Here is a 13,792-nt window from a genome sequence, read left to right on the forward strand (position 1 = left end):
TTTATTTTTGCAATATTTTAAATGTGTAACCTGCCAATTCTTTTGTATTTTTCAACTGTAAATAAAAAAAATAAATAAACAAAATTCACTAAAAAAATTATTTATAAAATATTGGCATTATTGAAACGACATATCTCAAAAATATGTATATAAAATTATTGTTACAACAAAACTCAAAGTAAAAACGTTTTGATGGCAAGTAACAAAGCAATGAAATTAGCAATATTAGCACTTAATGACCAACAAATTTATTTTAAAACAACCAGACGAACCAAAATCATGAAATTTTATTAATCAGTCACAATTTTTCAGCGACAAAAATTTGTTTTAAACTTTTCAATAAAATTATTCTAAATATAAATTATTGGACACACAACATGACAAAATGGAAGAAAAACTAACAGACATAAATTTCCATTATTATCACTTAGCTAGTTTTTGTGCTTTTCTTCAAACCAATTATTTGAAACTTAATTATCTACCTAAGCGTGTAACGCTTCATGTCTATGAGCAAAATTTTAAGAAGAAGAATGCTGCATTTCATCTTATTTTCACGTATTATAGAGTATAAACTTTCTACAATTATGAAGAGCTGTTTTATGCCTTAGTTTACAAAATCGTTTCTGACTCAGTCATAAAAAAATTTAAATAAAACTGAAATATTTTTCTGCAGTAAACTTTGGTGGAGTTGTTTATGAAAAAAATTGCGATGAGTTATAGTTTGAACAAATGCATTTGTCCATGGCAAACAAACGCCGCTACTCATGATAGGCACGCGGAGGGAAACAAATAGATTGATTAAATTATGTATTCGAAACTATTTTTGACTCTTAGCAAGAAGACCAAGAAGACCAAGATGCTTTTAAAAGCACTGAGAATGTACAGAGCATACTTTTGGAGCGTAATAATGTTCGATGAGGACATACAATGAATGCATTTTGTTGAATAAGATGTTTATAATTTCAAAAATTTGTATAGACGTTAGTTACCAATTTTATACCATTTATTTACTATATATTTATTTCTTTTTTTAGTTCAAACCGAAGAACGACGGTTACAAAAAATATAATAAAGGAATAGTTTTTTCGTCACATTTTCAATTTGAACCGTATGGTGAATGAAGATTTTGTATGCTGGCTGGCAAATTCATGTACGAATACGCGATGAATGGTGTTTGATTTCATAGCAAGCTGATTTCAACTTATTATCGTTCAAATGGAGCCGTCTATTTACAGGGGCGTCATTTCAGATTTAGGTTGGGGGGGGGCGAACTTATGTGGTCTATGACTTAGCATGTAACATATATATATATATATATATATATATATATATATATATATATATATATATATATATATATGTACGGTTGAAGAACCTATCTGAGAACCTCATACCAAATTATATATATATATATATATTAATAAAGATTACGGCGTTTTTTACAGTACTCAATCTATATAATAGTTTCTCGATTCTTCGAATAATTCTCCGATCTACCAAGCTTAACTTGTTAATACTATTAACAAAATTCCTATTTACAGAAGATGTCATTATCTACTTGTATGCATATAGTACTATTTCGACTACCTAGTCTCGTAAGTGCAACATTATAATAAATTTCACATTTTTAAAGTTTTTAAAATTTCTAAATTTTCAAGTTTTAAAATTACTAAACTATATATCCTATTATATCCTTTTTACAAAGAATTTAAAATTGCCCCCCCTGCCTCCCCCCAAATGACGCCTCTGTCTATTTATATAAATAATTCAATTTTGTTTTGTTCATTTAGTTAATATTTTTAGTTTTAAATGATGAATTTTTTAATGAATTAACTTTTTTAGAAAAGATAATTATTTCACGTATAAGTGTGTACGCAAAACATCAAATGAATTTAAAACCAAAACCGTTTTGAATTAATTCTCATAAATATTTTCATTTTCATTTAATTTGCTGACAAAATTTTTTAATGTTTTTATGTCATAAAAGCTCATAACGTTATAAGTCCGATTGAAATTTTTCCAAGCATTCATTCACTGGTCGATCACTGTTTTTTTACATTACTGCAAAAGAAGTCAGCAACATTTTAAACGTTCAAATTAGCATAGGGCTCGAAGCTACTGACAAATTACATGTTCAAAAGCTATGTTGCCTGCAAGCCTATCATTCTCTTTCTTTGCACACTCCTCCTTTTTTATGTTTCGAGTTTTGTGTCACAAACGTTTGCTCGCTTACAACTGCAGAAAATGTTTAATAATATGTTTGTTATGAAACATGCATATATTTGGTGAAATTTTCAACCGAAAATAACATTAAGACAACAAAACAAACAAATAGCCAGCATGCAAATTTGAATGTAGCAGAGATGTTTTAATTGTTGCTAAAAATTAAACCGGAATTAAACTGGTGCGAAGATTAAAAACAACACTTGCCTATCTGTTTGTCTATATATGTCAGCAAAATAAAAGCTTAACTTTGGTCGTTGATGGCTTCATCTGCTTGTCAACTATGTAATTTTATGTATGATCAATGTTCACAATTCTACTGCGTTAGTTCGGTTTTATATAACTTCACCTCTTTCACTTGTTATATGTTGGGATAACGTGATAAGGATTAATATTCCATTTTTATCAGGTCGACAACAATAATTTTGCATTTTTTGCAGCAATCATTCTCTCTTATATTAAATTCATTTATATATTATGTTGATATTGATGATTAAACATGTTTTAGCACAATTGGCACACCTTTAAAACAGATCAGGCAAACCATGCAAGTGATGGATGCTGATGACCGGATGACCTCACTTGCGTTCATACCTGGGGCAAACAATTAAAGACTCTCCTTTCTTCCTTAAAAAGCCATTGATGCAGAAGGCATCCGTCTTTTTGTCAAAATTCGAAGTTCTTTTGTATCTTTTGCCAATTTTATTGAATACACCACTGTTCTATTTTCAATCTATTGATAAAACTGTTAGAAAACAAGAATTACGAACAGTGTAGTTACGTGTGGGACCCTCCAGCAAATTTAAAGTCAAGAGCCAATTTCCAATTTGCTGATGACTCAGAAATCACACCAACACCACTGAGATTATCTCTAATTTTTAACAGAGCGTCGCGGTAGATCACGTTTTCTATGGCAATAATTTTTGCTACCTCTACATGTGTATTCTTTTTAACGCATAGCTTGTTTTTTGCTGTGTATGATGCTTGCCTGCAGTATGAACATTTTCTTTTAGCACCAACTGCATTTGAAAATGTTATACAAAATTTACTGTGGTAGCCGAATCCATTGCATTTGAATCAATCAATCAATCAACCAACCAACCAATCAATCAATCAATAAGTTTGTAAAGCACTATTTCTGCATTGTTTAACAGCTCTACCCAATAAATTTTGCAAATAGATGGGTTTTTAGATACGCTCTGAACTTCGTAAGTGATGTAAAAGTAGTCCGAGAAAGAGGTAGAAGGTTCCAGAGAAAAAGACCAGAAAAAACAAACGCAGATTTAGCAAAAGAATGTTTAACATAAGTTAAGAAAAAGTAAGAACAAAAAGTCGATCGTAAACCGTTTTGGTTCAGTTAATATATCTGATAAGTACTTAGAAAATAATTTAGATTGAGACTTATACGTATATGTGCCAATTTTAAAAGTTATTCTATATTTTGTAAGTAGCCAAGGCAAGAGAACAAATATGGAGATCTATATGAGAAAAGGTAGAGACACTAGCAACTAGACGAGCAGCCGGATAGAGTGTAGAATCAAGGAAACCATAGTAGAGCAAGTTACAATAATCGATCTTAGATAAAAATAAAAAATAAAAAAGAATAAGAGAAAGATGATCAAGAAAAGGCAAAAGTTTTTTTTAATTTTAGGTAGATGAAAGTAGGAACTTCTAGCAACGCTATTAATCTAAGAAGAAGAGACATGCTGGAATCAAAGATAAAGCCTTGATTACGAAACTTATGAGAAACATCAAAAATTTTAGAATCAGGTAAAATAATAAAATGAATAGTAATAGAGTGTTTAGATTTATTAAAACAAATTAATTCAAACTTTGAAGAATTAAGTTTAAGACACATAGAGTCAGACTAATTGATAATTGAAGAAAGACATAAAGATAGATTATGAAGAGCACTATTGAGATTAGATGGAAGAAGAGAAATATAAATATAAGAATCATCAGCACATAGTTGACTAGTGAGAGAAAAATTATTAATAAAGCGAGGTAGTTCAGAAGTATAGAGTACAAATAGAAGAGAGTCAACGATAGAACCATGAGGTACCCCGAAAGTAAGAGCAGAGAAGTTAGAAGAAGAATTATTAAAAACAACAGAAGAAAAAAGATTACAGAGATAGGAAGAAAACCAAGATATACAAGAATCAGTGACATTAAAAGAATGATTTAGCAATGAAAGAAACCATCAACGCATTACAAATTGTTCGTTGGTCGAGATATAATAATAATAATTTATTATTAAAGGGCGCGAACTGAACGTTCCTATGCCCCCAACAACAGAAAAAAACAATATAATTAACCAACCATACAATATATAATATTAAGTAAAATACATACGTGCACAAACATGCACAAACACACACACACATATATATAAACATACATACATAAACATAACCATAAAATGAATACAAAATGGAATCATATCAGCCAGCTTACATATAAGCATATACGTATATATACATACATAAGCACACATATATACACACACACAAAAAAAGCCAATTAATACAAAATAGAATTATATCAGTCAGCTTTATAATCAAATGTACATGAAATATCTTTTAAACAAATGTCTAACATTTTTTTAAATGAACAACATCACAATCATTCACCATTTCAACATTCAAACAATTCAAAATATAAACCACTCTATAACAAAAACAGTGCTTCCGTAGGTTCTTAATAAATTTTTGATTTGAAAGCTTGTATTGATGGCCTCTTGTTCTATCATTCTTTCTTTTGACCAAGTTAGGATAACAAGACGGCATTTTCGTATCGCGACTTAGCTTGAAGACCGTTATTAGATCTCTCCTTATCGACTATACTTTAGAGTCGAAAAATTTAACAATCTTAAACGATCTCCATAATTGAGACTTCGGCAATTCATTACCAATTTTGTTGTCCGATTCTATACTCTTTCGACATCCACAATCAACTTCTTGGTCCATGGAGCCCACACGCTGGATGCATATTCGATTCTAGATCTGACAATAAATAGATTTGTGTAATAACAAAAAAGAGTTTGAAGTTAAATGACCAGGATTAAAGTATCGAGAAATCAGACTTAAATAACTATTGCATTTATTTATACTACGGAGTTTATGCTTATGAAACGTTAGATCGCAATCAAACGTCTTTTCCAAGTCATTCATTTCTTTTGGGAAATCTAAATATATTCCATTTATTTGATAAGCGTTATTTAAAGCATTATCCTTCTCACCCTCATATCTAACAACCACATATTTACCAATATTTAGTTTCAATCGCCATTCATTACACCAGTTACACAGGCCATCCAAACAAGACTGCACAATCATTCTATCATCCTCTGAACAAATACTCTTAAAGAACCTGGCATCATCAGCATATTAGTACACACGTACATCCGTTCTATTTGCAAATATATCAAATAAATAAATAAACTAAGTAGGGCCTAATACACTACCATGCGGAACTCCACTAAAAACACAAAAGTTAGGTAATTCTTTATCCCATCCACAATCAAACTACTCACTCTATAAGATTTTAATTTAGAAATAAGTTTATCATGAGGAAACTTATCAAACGCTTTCTCAAAATCAGTGTATATAACCTCAACTTCCTTACCCTCATCAATTGCCAAATTCCATTCATCTAACATCTATAATAACAACAAAACAGCAGATATAATTTTCCATACAACATACATCTCTTTTTTTATGAATTAGTATCACAATACTGTGCCATCAAGCATCAGGTATCATATGCAAGTTCAATGACAAATTAAACAAATTGCATAAATAATCAGCAATTACGCTACTACCAGAGTTCTAAAATAAATTTCATCCGGCCCAGCTGATTTATTCATATTTAGCTTCCTTAACCGTAATAAAAAATCTGACATTTATAGGATCACACGACATGGCACGAGCACATTTATCACCCAAAACAGACACACAACGATTTCCGTCAGGCACGCTATACACACTATTAAAAAAAGCCCCAAATAAATTAACTTTTTTCTTATCATTACTTATATTTATTCTATTACCAAACTTATCAACTATAGACAAAATATCAATGTTACTCCTTGATTTTTATTCATTTATATATATTTATTTTTATTTTATTTATATATATATTATTTTTATTATTATTTTTGCGTCCTGGGCATGACATAAAACTGCACCCACGCTGCCTTGCGCGCTTTTGAGCAAAAGGCTAGGCCCACCGCTTATAACTGGTGGTTGTCGTCAGGATGGGTGTCCGGATGTAAAAACTTTCCCCAAATTACTCTTATGCCATCACAAAGAAAAACAACGGCCCCTAGTCCCCAGCAGGCCTTAAGTGGTCAAGGGGTGCCAAGAATCCCTGGGAAGTATGCAATAGCGGAGGGATGTTGCAGAAAAATTCAGAATGGCCCCTCTATGGTACTTAGACTTGGAACGCTCAATGTTGGATCACTGACTGACCGCAGCATGGAAATCGCAGAAATGCTCGAGCGTAGAAGGATTGACATCTGTTGCCTTCAGAAAACCTGATGGAAATCGAATGGTGTCTGTCATGTCAACTCAGACAAAGAAAAATATAAACTATTCTGGAATGGTCAAAAGACGGCCAAAAATGGTGTTGGAATTTTTGTCAGAGAACCGCTAGCCCAAGAAGTGCTGGATATTAAAAGGATTAATTCACGTCTCATGTGGATCAAGCTTCGCATAGAAAAGCAAACAATGATTATGTTTTCTGCATATGCACCACACACAGGCGAATCAGAAGAGATGAAAAATGACTTCTGGGCTGCATTCTCTGACACCATCTTAACAATACCAAAATCTGAAGCAATCCTGATTGGAGGCGATCTCAATGGCCACGTTGGAGAGAAAACAGATGGTTTTGATAACGTGCATGGCGGTTTTGGCTATGGAAAACGGAATGAAGATGGCAACAGCATCCTTGAGTTTGCTGAAAGTCACGGGTTTTGTTTACTGAACACATATTTTAGAAAGAGGTTGGAACATCTCATAACATACAAAAGTGGACCATCAGCCAGGCAAATTGATTTCTTCGCTGTCAAGCAACCACACCGAAGGCTGTTCAAAAACGTCAAAGTTATACCTGGCGAATCATGTGTCGCCCAACATAGACTCCTTGTGGCAGACCTGGTTGTAGAACTGTCAAAACATAAGTCTAAACAAATGCCTCGGAGAATCAAAACGTGGAAGCTGAAAAGCAATATTCATCGAGTAAAATTTCAACAGATTGTCGCCACACAGTTAGACCACCAATCGCAAGCCAGTACAGATTGGAGTACATACAAAACCGTTTTGATAAACACTGCAACTACAGTTTTTGGAAAAACTGGTACAAAACGTCAGCACGAACGTGACACTTGGTGGTGGAATGACAGTGTACAAAATGCAATAGCTGAAAAGAAAGTTGCATACAAGCAATGGCAAAAATCAAAGTCTTTTGATGACTATAAAATTTTCCGTGATAAGAACAACTATGCAAGACGTCAAGTTGCACTGGTTTGACAGATCAGTGCAGAGAGTGGCTCACTAAAAGCAAAGGTGAACAAATGAAATCTCTGTATCATATAGCAAAACAAGCGAAGCGTACGAAAAAAGACATAGTTGGTGCCTCATGTATCAAAAATGACAAAAATGAAATGGTTCTTGAACAAGATGAGATCAAGCTACAGTGGAAAGGATAATTCAACCATTTGTTAAACGAAACAAATCTCATCAATGTTTACTTTGACGCTCCACCCATCGAAGGTCCGTTTTCAGACATCACTGTAGAGAAGCTTACAGAAGCTCTGAAAGCTATGAAGGATGGAAAGGCAGCAGGGCCCTCTGGACTCACAAATGACATTATCAAAGCATCTGGTACTGCAGGTATCCAAACGTTACTACAACTTTGCCGTGAAATCTGGAGAAATTGCTCAATGCCGACTGAATGGAACTATAGCATGACAGTCCCGCTATACAAAGACTAAGGTAATCCATTGAACTGTTCATCATATCGGGGTATACGTCTGTTAGAACACTCCCTGAAAATTGTCGAGAAAATCATTGAGAGAAGATTAACGTCGTGCATCACAATCGGAAATTATCAATTTTGTTTCCTAGCGGGGAAATCAACAATTGATGCAATTCACATCCTTCGGCAACTGCAAGAGAAGTACCTCGCAAAGCATCAACAACTATCACACATTTTTGTAGACCTTGAAAAAGCATTTGATCGAGTTCCCTGAGAAGCAATCAGGTGGAGTCTACGTCGACAACTCATTCCAGAATATCTTGTTCGACTTGTGATGGAAATGTATACGAATACCAAGACTCTTGTCAGCACAACAGTTTGAAACACAGATGCATCTGACATCGGCGTTGGAGTTCACCAAGGCTCGATTCTCAGTCCACTGTTATTTATAACTGTGATGGAAGAAATCAAAAAACCGATACGCACTGGTGACATTTGGAATCTAATATATGCTAATGATATCGTTTTAACAGCCACGTCTGAGCAGAATGCAGCACAGATGTTTGAAGATTGGAACACCAAACTCGCCGATCATGGATTCAAAGTCAACATCAGCAAAACCAAAAAAATGAACACTGGTGAACCCATCAAATCCACAGCTACTGGGCGATGGCCCTGTTCAGTTTGTAAAGCTGGTGTTGGTAACAATTCAATCAAGTGTCAGCAGTTTAACCAGTGGTGTCACAAACGTTGTTCAAAAATAATTGGTACTTTATCTAAAGTGTCCAATTTTGTTTGTCCTGCTTGCATCAATCCTCAACAACAAATTCGAAATAGCACTGTTTTTGAAGCCATTAAGGTAGAAAAAATCACATCGTTTCAATATCTAGGGGATGTTCTGGATTGTACTGGAACAGCTGAAGCTGCCGTTCGAGCACGCATACATGCAGCCTGGAATAAATGGCATCTTCTTGCCTCTATATTGATGCGGCGTGACATCCCACTACCACTACGATCAAGACTTTATAAATCTGTGATTTGTCCGGTGTTGTTATATGGTGCAGAAACATGGCCAATGACAACCAAACTAGAACAACAACTTCAACGAACCGACATGAAAATGCTCCGATGGATGCAACGAATTAGTCTGAAGGAGCACATCAAATCTACCAAAATCCTGCGTCGTGCTGGTTTAGATGATATAAAGGACGAATGCCGGCAACACCGTCTGCGGTGGTTTGGTCATGTCAAACGAAGTGGAAACAGTGAATAACTTCTCTTGCAGATTTTTAAGTACCTGGCACACGTCCCAAAGGCCGTCCAAAGAAGTCCTGGTCGCAAACAATCGAGCAAGACATGAAAGCTCTAAATTTAAATGAAATGGATACAACTGATCGTTTAATTTGGCGCAAAAAGTTGATGGCAAAGAGAACAACGTCCTACCTCGGGAAACCGGGTCTCTGGACGCAAAACGAAGATTGATTGATATATATTATTTTTTCATTTATTTAGAAAGCTTTTGGATTAGTTAGAAAAATTTACCCGATACCTTTTACAATTCCTATCAAACTTAGGTATATATAAATCAGTTGCCTTTGACAACATACATGAAAAGTGATTCCACATGTCATTCAACACCTCAGAACTAGTTTTATCAACAACAAATTGATATAAAATATTAGTAAGAAAATTACGCATTGAGTCAGTTACCTTTTTTAAAATTATACTTACTGATAGAGAAATGTCATAAATTATACCAAACATAACTATATCTTAAACTCAAAGCTAAGTGGTCACTCTTCCTAATAGGTGCTATATACTCCTAATTCTCAATATTGTCAATATCTTGAACCAGTAATAAATCAAGAACATTAAATCTCTGATTTTGACGATTTTGATTTAATTTTGGTTGAGAATGTGGATTTAATGAATGATCTTTCTGTTATTGATCCATTGGGTAAAAGTGATCATGGAAGTACATATTTTAATGTTAAATCAAATTCAACTAAACTCAGCATTAATAATCATAAACTGAATTAGGATAAAGGAAACTACAAGGCTATGGTGAAGTACATAGATGTTAATTTATGGAAAAATTACAATGAAATTTCAAACTTGGATTTATATGCTTCACAGGAGGTAATCATTAACATGTGGATTGTATTCAAATCAGTGATATTGGAGGCAGCAAATATATTTGTTCCTACGTTTGGTTTTGAATCACCAAAGTTGAAGTTTTCTGATGAACTAGAGTGCCTAATAAGATTAAAAAGAAATACCTGGGAAAAATATTCTAAATCAAAGGATATTATGCTTTTTAATAAGTTTAAATCAATACGAAACCAGATAAAAAGAAAAATCTATGAACTAAAGGTAATTAAAATGAGATTGCTATCTGATATAATCAAATCTAAGCCAAAAATTTTTTGGAAACATATTAAGCAATTGTCAAAAAAGAAGGTTTCAATTGATTATGTGACAATGACAGATGAACAAAGTAACGAAATTTCCATCATTACTAGTCTGACATTGCCAAAAAGTTTGCTAAATTTTTCAATAGTGACTTTTGTTCAGATGCAGGTAACAATGAAAATGTACATTTTGAAAATAATTTTGTGATGGCTGAGGGTGAAATGATACCTCTTGTTTTGTTGGAAGAGATTGTCTGTGATAAAATGAAACGTCTAGAGATATATAAATCAGCAGGCCCAGATAATATTTGTGGGGAAAATTTCGGTAGAATGTGCTGAAGCAATTTCTGGCTTTCTGAATAAATTGTTCAATTTTTCTTTAAAATTTGGAGTTCTACCGAATGATTGGAAAAACAGTAAAATTATCTCTGTTTATGGAAAAACAGTAAAATTATCTCTGTTTATAAAAAGAGAAATATTTATGATGTTCACAATTACAGACCTGTCTCCCTAACTAGTATTTTTTGCAAGGTTCTAGAACGTTTTGTAAATGATGCTCTTTTAAATCATTTCAGTACTAATAACTTCTTCAGTCAATTTCAATATAGTTTCATTAAAAGAAGAAAACTTCTCTTTAGTTGTTGAAAATAATGGACATTTGGATTAATGCTTTGGATGATTGGGATGGTGTGGATATAATATTTACTGATTTTTAAAAAGCATTTGACAAAATTTCATATGTTAAATTAATCATAAAGTGCAGATTATATTTTGTGAATGAGAATGTGATTAGATGGATTGAATGTTATTTGAAAGATAGAAAATATTGTGTTATTGTTAATGTGGTGTGTTCTGAATGGATGAATGTTACGGGTGGTGTTCCGCAAAGAAGTGTGTTGGAACCTGTATTGTTTGTTTTGACAATTTGGTTGGTTGGTGTGGGGAGAACGATGTAGTTTTGAATGAAGATAAATGTGTATGGATGTCTTTAGGTAAAAATAATGATTTTTGTCTAAGTTATAAAATAGAAAAGTGTTTGTTAAATAAAGTTGAATCCATTAAGGATCTCGGTGTTAAATGCACATAGTATTGTAAATAAATGTTATCAAATAACAGGTTTAAATCAGTTTCATTTTTTTGTTTTGGATAAATTTTCATTTTTGACTTTATATAAATCTATGGTTATATCTAAATTAGATTATACTTCTGCTGTATGGTCACCGTAGCAAACTGGTTTGATTGAGAAAATTGAGGGTGTTCAGAAAAGAGTTACTAAATTGATGCATGAATGTCGTGGTATGAAATACAAGGAAAGGCTGAGGTTTTTAAATTTATCCACACTAAAGTATTATAGAATCAGAGGAGATCTGATTACTTTGTATAATATTTTGAATGATAACTTAAATAGTAATTTATATCCAAATCTAAAATTATGTACAAATTCGATAACTAGAGGACACGATTAAAAGTTAGAAAGAAAAAAGGCTAGAACAAACATGAGTAAATATGCATTTGACCTTATCTTTAGAACTCATCATTTCTTTTCCCTATCAGACTGCCACTAAATAGTTAGAAATTCAATTACCGAACAAAAAAAATAATACGGACAATAACTCACAAAACACTGACAACGAGAACAAATGACCGGCGTGTTGCGGTATCCACTCTCAATAACCTTTTCAGTCTAATATAATAAAGAGCATAAGTTTAAAATAAACTTATAAAGTTATTAATTATTTCGAAATTAAAATTTAACAAAAATTCGTAAATACGTCAACTGTATGTTCTTCATTGCCAGAAGTCACTTTCAAATTTGTCAAAAAGGGATCATTTAACAACTTCCAACAAACTCCAACCTTGCCAGATGAGATTAAACGTCTAAAGCGAAATGTTACAGACAAATAAACACGTTTTGACCTTGCAGCGTTGAAAAATACAATTCGTCACGACAGGATCCTTGCAGTAAATTTATAAAACCAAAAATTTGCAAATTCAAAAATTTCGATATTGGCTAATTAAGATTGTAAGGATGTTTGTTCAGTTATCAACACTTTTTAAATTACTAAAAGTTCCCCACCAAATCTTCAATTTGATCTCAAAAGACAGTAGGCCTAAATGCAATTGTCTCAAGCTCATATTAAAAACTTTTAGAATTTCAACACTTGGATTTTTTAATGCTATAAACAACTTAACAAACTCTGTTATTATCATATTCAACTTTCTGCCATAAGAACGACGAATTAATCTTATTTTTTTAAACTAACATCCCCTATTGTACTTATTTTAAAAATGTTCGCTATAATGTACTGAAGATAGAAAAATACATTCCTCCTCCAAAACTAGATGTAATAACTGTCGGAAATACGGTCACCATCATAGAATCTATAAAAAAAAAATCAACATGCGCAAATTGTGGAGAGTCAGGTCATAAACACTTCTGGAAGTCACCATGCAAAAAAACAACCAAAATGCTTTCATTGTAAAGAGGTAAAAGCAACATTTGATAAAAAATGCCAGAAATATGTATTAGAAAAACAAAATCACAAAAAAATATGAAAACGACATAACATAATAAAGCTCGAGCTTCAGTCACACAGTTAGGCAAACCATCTCAAAATAAAAATAAAATGATGTCAGACAAAAATAAACAGTGTAACCTGATAGACATGCCACTACAGAACTCTCTCTATATATAGACAAAGTAAACAAAGTCTCTACAGATACTAAGTACTAACATAAAGAGCACCAAAAACAAATCAGATTAACAATCTTCACAATAAATATTTCAATCCGATGATTATATCCTCACCATATTTATCATCCTCGCCATCATTCTTACCATCAACACAACCTCATTGTTATTATTTATTAATTTTCAATTGTCTTGTGATTTTGACTTTTTCTACAGTATTGCTTAGTATAGGAGAATCTTGAAGGTGACGGTAATGGCGATAATAATATCTGTGCTAAAAATAGTGGTAGAAATAATGGTAATAATGATTGTAATAATGGAAATGATGTAATGATAATAATGGTGAGGATGATGATGATTGTGGTGATGGTGGTGGTGATGATGGTGGTGATGATGATGGTGGTGGTGATAATGGTGGTGATGATGGTAATGGTGGGGGTGACGATGGTAATGATAATGGCGGTTATAGTGGTAATGATAATTTTAA

At 32.8% G+C, this 13,792-nt stretch overlaps 1 protein-coding gene across 1 annotated transcript; it reads left to right on the forward strand.

Moving 5' to 3' along the window:
- Window positions 1-7,083: 7,083 nt before the first annotated feature.
- Window positions 7,084-10,952, forward strand: HELRODRAFT_166954 (hypothetical protein; the record flags this gene model as incomplete). The annotated part of the gene is made up of 3 exons (XM_009012113.1): window positions 7,084-7,188; window positions 10,243-10,575; window positions 10,725-10,952. 3 exons carry the CDS (start codon window positions 7,084-7,086, stop codon window positions 10,950-10,952), a joined length of 666 nt encoding a protein of 221 aa, XP_009010361.1.
- Window positions 10,953-13,792: the final 2,840 nt, after the last annotated feature.

This window comes from Helobdella robusta (assembly GCF_000326865.2).
Source record: "Helobdella robusta unplaced genomic scaffold HELROscaffold_10, whole genome shotgun sequence".
In the NCBI taxonomy this organism is placed as follows: domain Eukaryota; kingdom Metazoa; phylum Annelida; class Clitellata; order Rhynchobdellida; family Glossiphoniidae; genus Helobdella; species Helobdella robusta.